Source organism: Chroicocephalus ridibundus, chromosome 5 (assembly GCF_963924245.1).
Source record: "Chroicocephalus ridibundus chromosome 5, bChrRid1.1, whole genome shotgun sequence".
NCBI lineage: Eukaryota > Metazoa > Chordata > Aves > Charadriiformes > Laridae > Chroicocephalus > Chroicocephalus ridibundus.
Window position 1 is genome coordinate 82,540,873 of NC_086288.1, and position 17,927 is coordinate 82,558,799.

Here is a 17,927-nt window from a genome sequence, read left to right on the forward strand (position 1 = left end):
AAAAACCTAAGTCATTTATATTTCTGTATACGAGATCACAATGATTTAATTAAGCTTATTTACATTGAAATATGTTCATATTATAAAGAAAAAAAAATGAAGCTTCAATGAGTAAAATTAATCTCTTCTTAAAACAGTATCAATAATACAATACCACATTTCTACACATCGATTTGAACATAGAACCACCACCACCTCTGCCCCCAAAAAAGGAAAAAAAAAAGAGAGAGACTTGTGTGTGAACTGGCTCCTACCTGCCCAAGTTTCGCCTTCTGGGCTCCGATGCTCCTCGCTTGGATTAAACCTTCCCTCCTCTCGTTTCGAAACACCTTCACAAGGCCGTTCCACTGCTTAATGTACTCATCCAGCCTCTCCTTCAAGTGTGCTGTCAAAGAGAAAAAATGATGTTGGGTGAGGTTTGATAACAAACAGTTTCATGCTCTTAACACAACCCAAATCCAACTCTACTTCCAACTCCACATGGAAGAGCACCTTTATCTCAGCTGCTGGCAGCCCCCTCCCAACCACTGACGGAGAGATGAAGACTGGGAGCGCTCTGACTCCATGGCTCATCTGAAAAGACGCAGAGGACGTGGTCAGCCACTCCATGGGTGGACAATTCCCCCTCACTTCAGTAGACCGGAGCGGCTTTCAGGCCTTCGCCTGGATTCCAACCAGGCGGAGAAGTTTCTACCCTTCAACACGTGGTCTTTCCCCATCGGGCAATGGCGCCCGGACAGCTGAAGGCATGACTCTGCAGTTAAACATTTCTCTTCACTCTCTTTCTGCCCCACATTTTTGTGTGTCAGTCAATCAAACCTGGAAACCCACGACAGAAACCCACCACACTCAAATTATTGCCCTCCTTCATGCAGACCTGTCCCCCCCTGGGGTTGGGGTGCTCTTATGCTGATCTTCTGACGAAATTAATAAGAGTAACTGGAGGGGCAGAAGAGCAGCAGAACGAGCTGTGGCACATCGCGCTGCTGAGCACGTTACGGACCCCATGGTGAACAGGGACTTGGTCAGCAAAGGGACCAGTGACCGCCTAAGAATCACGATGGGCTACGCTTCCGTGGTTACAGATTTCTATCCGCACATGGCTCTGCTAAACTGATCTGGAAACCCCACTCCTAGCACACAGGCTGAAAGAAGGAGCCCAGTGTTGGGTGGTACCTGTGCCCAGATGCTGCTGCTGAGGACGCACAGGGCAGAAGGCTGCTCAAGGCTCTGCTCCTTGAGAATAAAATAAACCTGGTTTTGCACTGAAAGGCCCAGAAGGATTGCAGACAGCCTCAGTTTCCCTCCGTTGGGAACCAAAGAAACAGGGTGGGATGCGCGGCAGGGGAAGGAGAAGGATGTCCTCGCTCAGGGAAGGAGAAGGATGTCCCTGCTCGAGGAAGAATGACGTCCCACTCAGCACCAACAAGCCATGGGGCTGCCGCAGCAGCGACCGTTTCCGCACCCCGAATGAAAATAATTCAAGTCTGGAGCGTGCTGCAATTTAACGTTTCAGTCTGGCTTACATTCTTGCCAACAATATTTAAAAAAAAAAAAAAAAATCTAGTTTAAGCAAAAGCTACCTATAAATAATTGAAATGGAAATGATGTTTTTTGGAAACAGAGTTTTCAAACATGAAAACTCAGCAATTCTCCCAAAGAATACTCTTCTGAAACCACCATCTTTTAATACTCTTATTATCCCTCCTCTACCTTTATAACAGACTAAGTTTTCTCAACTAAAAGTTTTATGTATCCCCTTCTCCTTTCCCACAGGCATTTACAATTTTCTTTTGTAAATCCTTGTGCATTAGGAACACCTCAAGGATAAATAAATACGGAACTAGAGAAAGAGCAATTTTATCACACGTGCTGCATAGAACAACGTGTCACGTAAGATATACAGAATACACGACAGGATAGCTGTGATATAAATTTTTGTAGGATAAATTCATCAGAGTAATGAGGTCATACTGAAGTGGAACTAAGAGAATCTTCATACCACACCATTATTTATTCCGCAAATTCCAAGAACATGTTACAGAAGGGCTGTCAGGAATGCTTTAAGGTTTTAAACCCTGAAGCTGTTATTTCCAGCTCTCCTGCCCGCGAAGCCAAACGTTTTAGTTCCCAAACGCCCAGCCACGCCGGGCTCGCGGGGAGCTGTGAAACCCCGTGGCACCGAGGGTGTGAAGCTCTTCTGCAGCGCGAGTCTCGGGGCCTTGCAGCCCGTTCCCTGAAAGCGTGCCAGGGGCAGCGGCAAGCGCTGTTCCCACAGGGAAACTGCCCTTTCCCTCCTCCCCATGCTACAAAGACCGCATGACAGGAGCGTGTATAAAATCCTGATACTTTTACAGTTAGAGACACTGTTTGGCCAGCATTTTGTTCACCTAGAGCATGTATTTACGACAGCTGTCAGCAGCCTTGCGGCATTCTGGTCTTCGTTTTAAAAAAAAAAAAAAAAAAAAAGTGTATTTCACCCTTCAAAATATTATAACCACCAGTCTGTTCTTCCCTCATCCAGGTTCTTCTCCCACGTCTCAGTGCATGGTCAACGCACGAATCGACGGGTTTTAAAAACACGTCCTTTCTCCCAAAGCCCTGAGGCACTGCAGAGTACGAGGAGGGAGGAGCAGCAGGAAAGCAGTTTTTCCCCTCGACTCGTGGATGTTGGTTTGGGAACTAGAGAACGGGTGTCAGAAGCCCTAGAGCAGCTCTGTGCCTCCAGGAACGCGGGTGCAGCTGAGTGCCGGCAGGGATTAACGCCTCCCCTCTGGTTATCTGATGGGTTGCTGCATCGGTGGGAAACATAGATAGCGATAAAGAAAAAAATCAGTAAATGCAAAAGCCTTTGCAGGTTGGTGGGACACCGGGATCTCCCTCGCAGTCGCTCCCTGCAGGTACACGGGCTACAAAGGCAGCCGCACCCCACCAGATCCTGACCTCTGTGCTTCGACCGAAATAAAGCTGGTACCTAAACAGTCGTCACTGAGGACCTACACACACAACTGCAACCGCAGGGAGCTTCAGAAAATCCAGTGCTACGAATTCTCACGGCCCTTCCAGAACGGCCGTATCCTCCCCACAGCCAGCGCTCACAGCAAAATAAACCGTTTCCATCAAGAAACGCCAGAAAAACTGGGGGGGAAAAAACCCCGCGCAGCAAAAAGACCGCTCCCAACTGACTCTATACAAAGAATTCTAATGAAAATTACATTTCCCAAGCACTGCAACCGTCACACGGCTGGTAAGCCTAAGGCCAGCCACGCCGTGAGCAAGCGCCCGCCAGCCCAGCATCTCCGTCCCTCCGCGCTGGTCAGACGCTCATTAAGGGCTGGAAAAGCAGATAGGGGGTGTGCAGACTGAAATCAGGTGGGGAGGAGAAAACCCTGTGTTTGTGACCCCAGCACGGCCAATTTTCCGGCTGGAAAAGCCAAGATCCACCCCAAGAGCAGCTCTGCGATGGTTCGGAGCACTTGCGGTGCACCACCCTCCTCCCTCCTGCTCCTCTCCGGGAGAAGGGGTGGAGCACGAGTCTGCCCTCTCGGCCATTCTTCATTCGAATTACTGAAATTAAGTTAATTATGTTTACCCAGTAATAGCCCAAAGCAGTCTGAAGAATTATTGCAGCGCAACAGTGCAGTTGTGGCAAGGTGTTCAGAGCCGTCCCAGTCCGGGCTTGTTCTCCAGCCGCTCACACGTGAGAAAATTGCACCTTTTGCTCAATCCTCTGATTCAAGAAAGTTACTTGGGAAAATGAAGCGTGGGAAGTAGAGGGACGGGGGTCTGCTGGGTGGTAGGTCCAGGCTAGCTCTATCTGTTCACTATTCACACACAAGCAGAGAGTGTAAGTAAGGTTCTGTATTTGGGAACAAATTTCTTGAAAAATACTGCCTCTGTTTAACAATCGTCACGTATTGGACAACTGCAGTGCGAGTTGTTCTGCCAGACAAATTCATTCCACAAATGACATACGCATAGCGCAGAGTCAGCTACGGCTTACGTGAAACCCAAGCACTGAGTCCAGCCACGAGTGAAAACAAAATCGGGTGGTTTTTGCAGCGAGCATCAGCGTCACAGCTATTTTCTGCTGCTAACTCGGCCCTTGAGCAGCTCTAAGGAAAGCTGGGATCCCGGCTGGAAAGGAGAAACACAGCACATGTCTGCTGCCTGAATTATTAAAATTATATCCCTTAGGAGAGGAGATATTTTTGTTTTATAGCGTGTGTGTGTCTCTAAGCCAAATTCTCCAAAGCTGTAAAGGGATACAGGGGACTATAACGTAGTGTTCAGTGTCTTTATGAGGCTCAGCCAGATGGAGTCACATTTACTACACAGGTAACTTTTCCTCCCCTGTAAAAACAAACAGAAAACGATACCTACCTAACTACAGGTATGCTGGAAAATTTAACGTACAATAATTATTTTTAATAGTGATTTATCCTCAAAAAAGGCAACCCTGACTAAGTGATGAGTTGGGCTTGAAGTTCATAGCGGGTAATCCCGCAGAAAACAGCTCCTCCCGTGCGGCTGGAAGTGGGAGAAGCCCAGATCGCTGGGTGGAGCGGGGAGTTTCAGAGCTTTCCGTGCCGCTGCCCAACCCGGCCACGCTCAAACCAGAGCGGGGGCTGGAGGGGCTGCGTCCCGTGGCCAGCCCAAACGCGCCCCGGCTCCCCAAAGCCATCGGCCTGGCTGTGGAGAAGAGAGAGGCTGTCGTCCTGCACACCCAAAGCTCCGGGCTGCAGTAAAACCTTGCAGAACCTGCAGTTTTGGTGCACCGTTTTGAAATTTGTTTAAAGCTTAAAACCAGACCGATTTCCTCTACATAAATCATCCGCTATCTCTCGCAAAGCGCTTTCAGTCCTTCTCTGTATTCAGCCTCCAGCTGCAGGAACGCTGAAGATACCACCACCAAAGGAAAAAAGTCAGCGTGTGTTTAGATTTAGAAGAATCACACATAGGCACATACACCACGACCATAAACCGAGACCACAAACATATATTGCAAAGGAAGAGAAAAATCTCCGGACTTCTGAAGATGTTGATAGGCAGGACTCAAAGAAAGGCAGAAATTAAAATGCGCTTAAGTTCCGAAAAGCCCCTCCCCGCAATAAGAAACAATAACCCCATCAACGTGATGTTCAATATAAAAAAAGGATGTTAATAATTAAAAAGACAGTGAAAATGAATCAGAATAATTCCCTAGCCTTAGATACATATTTATCATAGTATTAAAAAAAAATAAAATCATTTGGATTCCAATATGGAATACAGAAAGAAATTATTCCTAACGGGCTTAACTCAAACTCCTTCAGTACTCTTAAAACTACTTTTTCTCACAAGGGCTGAGAGGCAGTGCTGATCCCAGCTTTCTACTGTATAAAACTCTGCAGCTGTGGAAGAGCGCTCACCCCAAACCCCGTCTGTCACACAGCTGAATACACACCAGCGCCGGCACCTCCGTGAAACCATCGGAAAAGAGCTTTCCCTTCCCTGAAAACTGCAAGGGCTGCGAAGAAGCGATGTACTTTTCTTGCCGAGTCAACGCAATCTGTGGCAGGTAATAAATCAAGAGAGAACTACTTCTAAAACAAATGAAGTTTCCTTTTCTACGAGTAGCCTGTTAATATTGCAAATATACCTTTGTTGCTAAAATCGTCAATGAGGACAATTTCTGCCAAGTATTTCCTTGGTGTTCTCTTAATGACACTGTGGACTGTCCTCATGAGCGTGGACCATCCTTCATTATGGAAGACAATGACAACGCTGGAGGTGAGCAGGTTTTCATCATAATGCCAGTATTTGCATCTGTAAAAAGATTGGATTTTTATTAGTTTTCACGTCATGATTTACAGAGCCGCTTAATGACATCTTCGTGCAAATGAAATCTTCACTGATGGCTCTCCTTCGACTAAAGAGAAACAGGGTATTAAAGGTGACATAGTTGAGGTGCATCACAGAGGTACAAGGCCCAAAGAGCCGCTCGCTTCCAGCCAGCGAGCCCGCTTCCTCCTGAGAGAGGAGATGTCCCTGGTGAACAATGACTGACAACTCTACAGCTCCATGCTTCCTGCTGGGTAGGTGGATGGCATTCCAGGGACACCAACCAGAGACGTCCCCACCACCACCAGCACCACCTCCACCACTACCATGAACAGCATCACCTCCACCACTACTACCACCACCTCCATCACCACCACCACCTCCATCACTACCACCACCACCTCCACCAGCACAACCTCCACCACCAACAGCACCACCTCCACCACTACCACCGGCAACAACAGCAGCAGCACCACCACCACCTCCACCACTACCACCACCAACAGTGCCACCTCCACCACTACCTCCACCACCTCCACCAGCATGCTGCTTGTGCCGCCAGTAGAGAACAGCAGAAGAAAAGCCCCAAACTGTGGCTGCCAAGGTGGGGGTCTTCTTCCAACCGTCAGAGCCCAGGATTCAGGACGGGCTGGCCATTGGGCTCACCTACTGCATAACACACCCTAAGACTGCTGGGTTTCTTTCTAAGCCCCTATAAATCAGATTTACGCAGCAGAAGGACTGTCTGTGAGGTGCTTCTGTTGGCTTTACACAGTCCATGTGCAGAATCTGCATAATTAGCAAAGTTACAAACACTGTTGTGGCAAGGCAATCAAAAGCCGTTAAGTTCTGCCCTTTGACAATAAAATTGATCTAAACATAGTAAGTGAACTTGCTGGAAGTGGAGCAGCAGCGTGTGGAATGCTCCTGTCAGCTGTTCTGCCTAAAACTACCTCCATTTGCAAAGGCTGTCAGAAAAGCATAGCTGCTCGTGGGAAAAATGTCATCCCCCGGCAGACGAGACGTGATCTGTACCCTTCATCGTTCACGGCTAAACTTCCAGGTATAACAAATGGAGCTAAAAAATTAAAAAAACACTAAACCCACCCAGGGCGCCAGCTTAGCACACCACGAAAAGCACTTCTGCGTCCATGTAAAACGTCTTGTGTTTCGGTTTCACCGTGGCCCTGGACCCAGGTTCTTTTTCCCTGGGGTATTACAGATGACTTAGGAACAAGAAATAGGAGTAATTGAGTCCGCGCTTTCCAATATCTACTCATCACATTTATCAACGATGCATTTCATCTGCAATTGTAACGTCCGTTCCCCCAGCTGCATCCCTACAGGAGAGCGTTCCTGGTTTCCCTCATTCCAACCAGCCCAGGTATCTCCTTGCCTGGGAGCTTCCCCCCGACCGCCTCTTCCAACTACAACACCACAGTTCCCACCACCAGACCCAGAGACACGGCACGTTTGATTTCAGTGGGCGAACGACTTCCTTTCCTCATCTTTCAGCACGTCAGGTCTCCACTGGAGAGAACCTGACTTTTCAAAGACAGCTGTCGTGTATTAAGAATTTACTCCTGACAAACAGAAACTTTTAAACTTGGGGATGCACCAACTTCCATAGTTACGTTTCTCTATATACAATAAAAAGCTTGAATGCACAGAAACATTCCTGTGTTTGAAAAGAAATTACCTTAATCACCAGCAATCACCACCGCTTCTGAAACCAAACTCTGTTAAATGTGACAGAACTCGCGTAACAGACCTACAGGTAATTTAAAGAGCATTTCTTTGGTGAAGAAGGACGTATTTCACTTATTGTCAAGGAAGAGCATCAATATTTATTTTCAACTGACTAGAAAAAAAAGAAATTGGTACAAACATACTATTCATTTTGGTCCTGTGGGAGAAGAAAATTACAGCATCCAAGGGGTCTATAACTTAAGACCGATCTAACATGGCATTTTCCCTCTTGGTCGGGCATGAGGAAAGCGACCCCTGAAACAGCACCATCGCTACAAGTATGGTTTACTGCCTAAAATCCTCCGCTCCATTGTTTTTATGCCTGGAGTACCCACAGCTAATCGTATTTGTAAGCTAGCACTAGAGAGGCATCAGATGGATGCCGCCTTCCTGCCCCAGCTCCGGCTCCGAAGGCTCCAGGTGACCACAGCTTGCCCCGCTGCACCCGCAGCACGCGCGCTTCAGATACCCACCAGTTATTTGGAGATTTGCAGAGCCACAACGGATACACGACCTGGGTGCGCTGAGTCGGATGGGTACAGAAAGATTTTTCCATTGCATCTTTAATAATGGATTAACAACAGAACGTATGTTCACCTGGATTAATTTTGGTGGTACAGTTCTGTTAGAATGGAGGACAACGGGGTGTTACACACTGAAACTGGGCATGCCAGCTGAGCACCATTCCACAGCTCCCGGCCAAGGCAGTGGCCATTAATGGGACTTGGACCTGTTGGAGCGGGGCCAGAGGAGGCCCCGGAGATGCCGGGAGGGCTGGAGCCCCTCTGCTGTGAGGACAGGCTGAGAGAGCTGGGGGGGTTCAGCCTGGAGAAGAGAAGGCTCCGGGGAGACCTTCCAGCCCCTTCCAGTCCCTCAAGGGGCTCCAGGAAAGCTGGGGAGGGACTCTGGAGCAGGGAGGGGAGCCGTGGGACGAGGGGGAAGGGTTTTCCACTGACAGAGGGGAGACTGAGATGAGATGTGAGGCAGAAATTCTTGGCTGTGAGGGCGGTGAGCCCCTGGCCCAGGGTGCCCAGAGAAGCTGTGGCTGCCCCATCCCTGGAGGGGTTCAAGGCCAGGTTGGACGGGGCTTGGAGCAACCTGGGCTGGTGGGAGGTGTCCCTGCCCAGGGCAGCGGGTGGCACTGGGGGGTCTTTGAGGTCCCTTCCCACCCAAACCAGTCTGTGATTCTATGACTTTTCCCCTGGAAGGAGGGGGCAGCACCCGACATGGGCTGCACCGTGCCACTGACCCCCACCTTCCAGGAGGAAGCGTTTTTGCTCTCCGGTTAAAAAGAAAGAGAGCCGCAACGTTTCAGACTGCCTTCACCAACAGAAACAAAGCAAATGCCGCAAAAAAAACCCCAAATCTTTTGCTTGTTTTTTCCTCCCACTTTCTGTACTGTCGGTAAGTCATATTTAGGAACAAAGCGGTGAAAAGCATAAGAATGAAAGACAGTAAGTAACTTAATATAATTTTAAAAAGCCAAACCTATTACAAAAGCCTGAATTGAACAACACATCTGTGAGCAATTTATAAGCATTTTTTGATCTGTATTTAATACATTTTTAAAACATAAAACCAGAGGTCTAGACAGGCTTTTTGCTACATATCCAACTTAATCTCCTCCAATCTGTCAGCACGTTTTACTTTTTAAACTTGAAAAATCATGTGTCGCTAAATGTGCCATTTGCAAGCCGTAAAAGCACTACGTTTATACCTCTAGTAAGATCATACTCTCAGGTTTTTTCCAGCGGCTTTATTGCAGTTATTGGAGAGTCGGCAGCTGAGTCACCCAGCCCAGGAGCTCCCGCAGACTGCAGGAACTCCCTCGGCTCGCAGGGAGAATCGGAGGGTTGACGATACGTGCAATTAATGCGTATTTTCATCTCTGGGGCAATTTTCCCGAGAAATTCAAACATCACTCAGTTATTCGTGCTGCAAAAATCAAGACACTTCACATCCAGCGGGAAGGAAGAGCCCTTCTCCGGCGGAGCAGCACTGACATCCAGTGGCTGGCAAACCGAACACCACGCCGCCACACGTATTTTCCTCGGGGTTGAAGCTGAATTTTACAGTACTAGCTTCCCAGTAAATTTTAGGCACCAGAAAGGGAAAAAGCCTGAAATTCCAGACTCATGCTTCGGTTTTGAAAGATAGGGTGACGTAGATACGGGTGTCCACGCGGAAGCAATGGAAAGCTGGCCAGGGGCACAGTCAGAGCGCCAGAGGGGCTGTGACAAAGGGGATTTCAATACGTTTCGACCTCTGGCTTCATCCCCCGGGGTGCTCCGTCCTGCCCATGCTCCGCACAGGCTGTGCAACATACTGGGAAGCAAACCGGCAAACAAACTCACTCAAAACCATGAATTTGAATTCCTGCTGGCAGAGCCGGGAGGCCAGCACGCTGCGGCAGGCGTGCAGGAGGGAGAGGGCAGCATCCTTCGGCCAGCCCGGCTTCCCACCACCTGTCCCGACCCCCACGAAGAGCTGCCCCCCTTTGCTGCCCTTCCTCGGGGAGCTCCGGGCTGCAAGGAAGGGCCTGCGGAGCAGCCCCTGAGCAAAATCTGCCTCTTCCCAACTCAGCACCGGTATCACCGCGGAAAAACACGGGCTGATTCATCACTGGAGCGAGAAGAAACCGTTCCAAAGATACAGCGGTGATCTCATGGAGAAAGGGAGTGAGTAACGTTGCTTCTGACGATTAGCCGACATGCTTAAGATGTGAGTTAGTCCTACACCCTCTCCACCCGGGGAGGGACCCTGCCATGCCATCCTCCCTGTCCCCCCACCATGCAGATGTGCCCCCCCCAGCAGGAGAGGAGCCCTTCTACGGGGGACCTCGGAATCACAGAATCATAGAATCGTTTTGGTTGGAAAAGACCTTTAAGATCATCAAGTCCAACCGTAAACATAACACTGCCCAAACCCCCACTACCCCGTGTCCCTCAGCACCACGTCTGCCCGGCTGTGAAATCCCTCCAGGGATGGCGACTCCACCACTGCCCTGGGCAGCCTCTTCCAATGCTTGACAGCCCTTTCCGGGAAGAAATTGTTCCCAATATCCATCCTAAACCTCCCCTGGCGCAACTTGGGGCCATTTCCCCTTGTCCCCTGGCCCGACCCCCCCTGGCTACCCCCTCCTTTCAGGGAGCTGCAGAGAGCGAGAAGGTCTCCCGTCAGCCTCCTCTTCTCCAGGCTGAACCCCCCCAGCTCCCTCAGCCGCTCCTCACCAGACTTGTGCTTCAGACCCCTCACCAGCTCCGTTGCCCTTCTCTGGACACGCTCCAGCCCCTCAGTGTCTGTCTTGTGGTGAGGGGCCCAAAACTGGGCACAGCCCTCGAGGTGGGGCCTCACCAGTGCCCAGTCCAGGGGTCGGTCACTGCCCCAGTCCTGCTGGCCACACTGTTCCTGACACAGGCCAGGGCAAGAGCGCTCCTTGGCTTGGGGATGCTTCTGCTCTTACAGCTTTGTTCCTATTAATCGTCTTGCTTTTGCCACAGACCCCCAGCCCCACAGGAGTGATGGTGGGTGTGTGGTCCAGGGACGGGATGGCCCTACAGCCTCCCCGTTAGCAGCCACAGCATTGCAGACCCAGCCTCAGATCTCCTCAGGCTACGAAATGCCCAGGCTAGAGACTGCTGCTGCTGGAGAAGTGCTCCAGCCATCAAGCAGAAATGCAAGAAGTGACCAAGCAGAGCACCGCGACTGTAATTTAAGGGCGAGCCCCAATCAGACAGACACTGAGAGGGCACTCTGAGATCCTGAGCCAGCAGAAGGGCTTCTCATGTCATCCTGAATTCCAGTTTCCTTGGCATACCAGCACCAAAGCTCCAGGGAAAAGTAAGAGGTATTGTGGCTGCAACTAAGTCTCCTTCCTGAGACCATCTTCCCCAGGTCAACCATCACCTAACCCACGCCGGCGCTTACCGAAGGCACACGGTCCCCTCACTGGACTTGTGTGCTCTCACCCAATTTATCCAGGACGTCAGGCAGCTGCCGTCCCACCCCTGCTCCGGAGGAGCTGGAGTCGGCTGGTTCAAGCCGAGAGCCCTGAATCAGTACAAAGCTAAAGGTCTCGATTCAGCATTTATCCTGAAATTGTAATTGACATTAAAAAATGGAATCTTTCTTCTCCATTAACATAAAACTGTTTGCATTTTAAAATTGTATTTCAAGTTTTATGAGATCCCTAGTGATATCAATTATCACCTACTGATAATTGCTTTACGGTGCATGCCTTTTTCTCACTCTTTGAGGGGCTCTAGCACTAGCAGAGCCCAAAAATAAGTCAGGAGCTCTGTTTTCATTTGCAGGTCCCTTTTCTAGCAAGCCCTGTGCTTATCTCCTAAGGACACAGTCGTTCAGCACACAGCACGCTGGTGACATAGCTTAATACTGAATTCGGGGCTGCTTGCTATTTTAAATCATCAGTTTATTATGACTACAGCAGTAAATGGCACGTAGTGCCATAAGACAATGGATGGGAGTTTCTTTCCCCAGACACCTTCACCAGTTGGCCATCAATGCTGTTGACACCCCCAAGGTCCTGGCCGCGACGAGCTGCTTGGCCATCTGCAGGGCGGTGGGATTGTTGCCCAAGTCTAGAGTTGCCAGAAGGTGATTTTAAGACACAAGTAAGTAAAAGTAATGTTAATAATGCATTTGTTACCTATGAATCCTTACAAGATACTTTTATGCATCATCAACATTGATCAGAGTAGTCAACTTACAAAGGAGGGGCTCTGGAAGAGAAGTGAACAAACGGCCCAAGGAGGACGGTTTGCTCAGCCGAGTGTTCATTTCCCTTCAGCAGACAGCAGCAAAACCTCTACCGCACACTACCCAACACCTTCAACCTCTGCTGAAACAGCATTTCCTATTTTTACAATAGCTACAAGCTTTGTCTGCTTCCACTCCTGAAGCAGCCAGCGAGGCTACATGACGGAACGTTGCCACCAGCGCCCCTGGAAGCACAAGCTACAGCTCCTGTCACCTCTCAAAGTGCCACAATCCAAATTCAGGGAAAGGTTTGCACAGAGACCCAGCATTTGGGCTAATAGGAAAATTAAAGGCATAAACTTTGCGTTGGTTTTAATCACAAGATTCTTGTCCATAGTATCACTTGCCCATCACTGAAGAAGCTGCAGCAATAAACACCACAGGGCAGAAAAGCCCAGGCAGCCCTGGGGCACCAACAGCAGAAGGACACGGAGCTGTTGGAGCGGGGCCAGAGGAGGCCCCGGAGATGCTGGGAGGGCTGGAGCCCCTCTGCTGTGGGGACAGGCTGAGAGAGCTGGGGGGGTTCAGCCTGGAGAAGAGAAGGCTCTGGGGAGACCTTCCAGCCCCTTCCAGTCCCTCAAGGGGCTCCAGGAAAGCTGGGGAGGGACTCTGGAGCAGGGAGGGGAGCCGTGGGACGAGGGGGAAGGGTTTTCCACTGACAGAGGGGAGACTGAGATGAGATGTGAGGCAGAAATTCTTGGCTGTGAGGGTGGTGAGCCCCTGGCCCAGGGTGCCCAGAGAAGCTGTGGCTGCCCCATCCCTGGAGGGGTTCAAGGCCAGGTTGGACGGGGCTTGGAGCAACCTGGGCTGGTGGGAGGTGTCCCTGCCCAGGGCAGGGGGTGCCACTGGGGGGGCTTTAAGGTCCCTTCCAACCCTAATCACTCTATGATCCTGTGATTCTAAAATAAACTCCCTTCCTCGGGGAGGGGGATGCCACCTTACAGAGAGACAGAGCCAAACCCCTCTTCTTCCCCGTTTTGATTGGAACCGGTGCAGTATTTCCCCGCAGGTCTCCGGTCCTTTTGCTGCCCCATGACACACCGTGCTGTACCATGGGACGGGACAGGCAGGTCCCTGGGCCCCGGCGCAGGACACTGATGTGGGTCGGTGGCACCAGAGCAGCTTCTGGGCACTGCAAGTCTCATCATGTCTCCATCGAGGTGGGCACCGCTTTAGGGAGCTATAGGAAGCTATGGCTTGATGCATTTCCTTATGTACAGCTCAGGAGAGTCCACACTGCGCGTAATTTTGGATTTATTAAACACTGACAAGTTTTACCGAATATAATAAACCAAAGGCTAGGAAGACGCTTGGGGCAGTGGGCTCAGACCCACAGCAATACTTTATTTCCCCCACGCCTTGCTCATCAGATACTAAACCCTGAAGTGCCCATGCTCAGTTGGACTGAATTATATCACAACAAGTTTACTTAAATGCTCTACCACAGTAAGTCCTGGTTAACAGGAACAAGACAGAGCAGAAGAAGTTAATTTCATTTTTCAGTTTTGCATGCAGGTTACAATTCACTTGACAGAATGCTCCATCCATCTGCCCCCACGTTCCTACAGCGCAGGACGGCACCCGCAGGGTTACGGAGGCGGCGGCAGGAAACCTCCCAGGCTTTTCTCTGCCCCCTCTTCCACAGTCAGGGCTTAAGGCAGAGTCTAAATATACTCCAGGTGCTGCGCTACGCATTTTTGTGGAGTAAGAAGTCCTGCTCAGAGCTTGGGCTTCTCATTGCAGGAGAAAAAAAAAAAAAGAGTAAATCCAACTAATCCAGCTACAGACAACAGACCTGGTGCCCCTGTCCTCGCCTTTGTACTCTTGGGGTGAACTATTCCGCTCTTGAAACTTAAAAATTGAAACGCTAGCAGCCAACACCAAAGAGGCGCAGGATCCACCTTCACTGTAGTTTTCACTACTGAGATCCGGAACGTTAACAGAAGACGCCTGGTTTTGCTTTAAGTACAATGCCTGGCATTCAGATCTCTCCTGACCACAAGGAGAAGCTCTGACAATACACAGCTAATTGCATTTTAAACGCATTTTTTTTTCCCCTCCGGGAGTCCTGCCAGCAGCCAGGCAGCTGAGAAGCTGCAGTGGGAAGCCAGCGGCCCTGATTTAGTGCCACCCCTGTAATTCACCTGGTTCTCAAGCCCAGGCGCAGTGAGGCACACCAAGATTTACGCACACGCTATAAAATTAGTGCTGTTGGTTGCAGAGCAGTTCCAGCGCGCGGCACTCGAATAGAAGGTTTTCCCAAGGTACCCTGTGCGATGAAACCAAGCCCCCGATGCTCCATTTCCAATGACACGGATACCAAGGGTAATTACCGAAAGCTTATTTCGTATAACGGTATCAAATACGTAATTTGCACAGTGCTATAATTAAGGAACTAATGACATTCCTGGAGAAAGCAGGCTCCACTCCAGAGCTTTTCTATTCAGCCTCCTTAGCTGCGACAGGAGTGACCGGGCAGATACCCGCGTACTGTAAGAGAACATATTAAATTCATGTTGTTCGCCCAGAGGAAAAGGACAATCCACTTCTAATGAGCAGCCATGACTCATCTGCCTTATTTCAAACCTTGATTAACTGTTTATAACTAAAGATTCCAGTATTTTTTCAACTAGAGCCCAGCACTCAAAATTTTCTATACAGTTTGATACTTTTAATATCACTTGGGCCAACTAAAGGGTTGAAGCTGTCCCCATCAAACCACGATAGGAAAAATACCTTTACCAACAGCTTCACTTTACTAACACACAGCTCTGCATGTGCGTATTCTTAAGTAAAGTCAGAAGTCTTTATTTCTGGCAAGAATTCCCTCCTCTGCTTGTACTGAAAACAATAATAAAAAATAGAATTGACACCCTTCAAAACCACATGTCTGATTTTAAAAACAAGCCAAGTCGTTTTCACTTTTGGTGTGTTTTACAAAGTGTCGGGAGCTGCAAATACAGTTGTCCAAAAATACATCTCTGTACACAAGGCGCATTGTACTCAAGCAAGGAAGAGCTACTTTTTCAGGTTTTTTCCAACAAAAGCTTATTGCCAGTTGTTCTGTTTGAAGAAAAAAGGTGACCCGCGACAACAGATCCAATTATTCACGTACGAATTTGTATGGCCCAGAGGGCATGCCCTGTAACAGCAAGAACGTCATTAAAAAGGAAAAGTCAAGCTGGATAATCCATGGAAGGAAAAAACACTTAAAAATATTTATTTTGCCCTGATCAGACTGACAGATGTGTGGGGGCGATGCAGCTGAAATTCTGGCTCCCACTGGCGGGGAGACAGCAGTTATCTATTGTCATATTGGAAAAAAAGATAATAATCCACTAAGAGATTAATTTGTCTCATGTCATAAACATTCGCAAAGAGTCACGATGCCTCCTCTCCCAGTCAAACTCCTCAGGATGAAATTCCTGCAATGTCTGTCAAAAGACGCCGTCAAAAAAAATCTAGCTCAAATGGAGTCATAGGACTAAAACCCGCCGGGTCAGTAAGAATAATTCGTACGCCAGTCCGCCAGGGACTGGATAACGCCAGCGCATCACGGCTGAGCAAAGCACGCCGAGCGCCCGTCCTTTCTTACAGCCAACACACCGTTAATGACCCCGGCATGAAACGAGATCAACAGCGGGGACAGCCCTGGCTCCAGGGTTCTACGGTAAGGTAACTCGGTCAACAGGAGAGACAGGGAATGTCACAGACCACCACCCAAAATACACTTTAAGAGAATGCTTCTTCACTTAAATTTCAACCCAAAGTGCAATAAGCACGACCCACGCCCAGCAAAAGCTACCAACAGGGGAGTTCTACTGGGAAAAGAAAGGAAACACCCGCGTTGCTGCTGAGTGGTTTGGAGAGACAAGAAACCGCAAAGAGACTCCTGCAACCAGTGTGTCGCAGGCATGGAATTTTTAGAAATACTGACTGCAGATCTTTAGCAGCAATTTGCATTGCTTTGGTCTTGTATAACCAGGCGCAGCTCTTGACACGAGCCACCCACCAGCCAGGCTCTTCTCGCAGCTCCACACTCCTCGTCATCAGCGGCTTCCTCCATCAGGCAATTGCCTCTCCATTTTTTACTCTTTTGTAGAGAAGCCGTTATCGAAACGTTTCCTAACATTTGCCATGAGAAGTTAATGATTTTAGGTCTTACAACTTTGCCAAAAAGGGCCCAGGAATGTCTTCTTTGAGGAAAACCTCCCCAAAAGCCAGGCACAGCCCCTTCCCACCTGCAGGAAGTCAAACAGGCAGAAAGCCCACCTGGCCCCACCAGGACCTTCTGATGGAGCTCCAGTGCAAAAAGGAAGAGTCAGGAAGGCAGATGCATGAACTGGCCACCTAGGAGGAGTACAGAAACACCGCCTGAGCACACGCAGAGAGGATAAAAGGCAGAGCTCTGGTGGATTTGAAATCTGTGAGATGGGAAGGGCAACGAGAAGGGCTTACAGGCAAAAGGAAGACTAAAGAAAACCCGGGTTTACTGCCGAATGAGATGCAACTTTGAGTCAAATGACTCAGAGAAGCCTGAGAAACTCAACACCTGATTTCCCTCAGTCTCTACCGGCAAGGTTTGCTGTCACACCTCCCAAGTCCCTGTGTCTTCTACAATGTCCTGGTGCTTGATGGTGGCTCCTGAGGACTGGGAAAGGCAAATGCCGTGCCCACCGTCAAGAAGGATGATCCAGGGAACTACATCCAGGCAGCCTAATCTCAGTTCCTGGACTAGATGACAGGGCATATGTTGCTGGAAGCCACTTCCAAGTGCCCGAAGGAGAAGGTGATTGGGAACAGCCAACATGGTTTTACCAAGGGCACATTCACCATCCTGACCGTGAAAAAGCTTCCAACTCCGAACACCTTCTCCCCCAACAAACCAGGTATTAACAGCAGCACTGGGAATAAAAAGCACAAGGCTACGTCCTGCAAGTATCCGTTTAGGATAATGACCTAAAAAGCAAAATGCAGTTTGACTCTTCCTTGGCATTTGTACCAATATTTTTTAAACACACTGAGATTATTATACAACACTTTCTGCTCAGATAGTCATAGAAATAGTGTGTTGGGTTGGAAGGGACCTTTGAAGGTCATCTAGTCTGCAGCAGAACTAATGTCTTCCATGAGAATGCAGGAAAGGACATTTTTCACTGATTTGACATGACAGTTACCCACAGGCTTCATGCAATTGGACTTCAAAGAGTGATGATCACTTCACTTGGGTCTCTATTTTAAACCTCTTCAACTGGAGGACTGATTTTGCAGTAACAGGTCCCTTCAGCCAGGCTTTTACCCACAGCTCCAAACGCCAGGGCCCCTTTGGCCAGCACGGTGCCTGCTCTGCCGTGCCTGTCTTCAGCTGGGCCATGGAAAGCAATAAAACAGACTGGAAGAAGCAAAAGTGGAAGAAATTCTTGGCTGTGAGGGCGGTGAGCCCCTGGCCCAGGGTGCCCAGAGAAGCTGTGGCTGCCCCATCCCTGGAGGGGTTCAAGGCCAGGTTGGACGGGGCTTGGAGCAACCTGGGCTGGTGGGAGGTGTCCCTGCCCAGGGCAGGGGGTTGGAACTAGGTG

General features: G+C 49.3%; 1 protein-coding gene across 2 annotated transcripts in view; it reads right to left on the bottom strand.

The window, feature by feature from the left end:
* Positions 1–17,927, bottom strand: part of GALNT7 (polypeptide N-acetylgalactosaminyltransferase 7) — a 71,450-nt gene that overhangs the window by 16,864 nt on the left and 36,659 nt on the right. For both annotated transcript variants that reach the window (XM_063336612.1, XM_063336611.1), the window contains exons 3-4: positions 5,642–5,808; positions 255–385 (exon numbers count right to left, since the gene is read on the bottom strand). In XM_063336612.1, the coding sequence (XP_063192682.1) occupies positions 255–385; positions 5,642–5,808 (298 nt within the window). The remainder of the gene's footprint in view (positions 1–254; positions 386–5,641; positions 5,809–17,927) is intronic.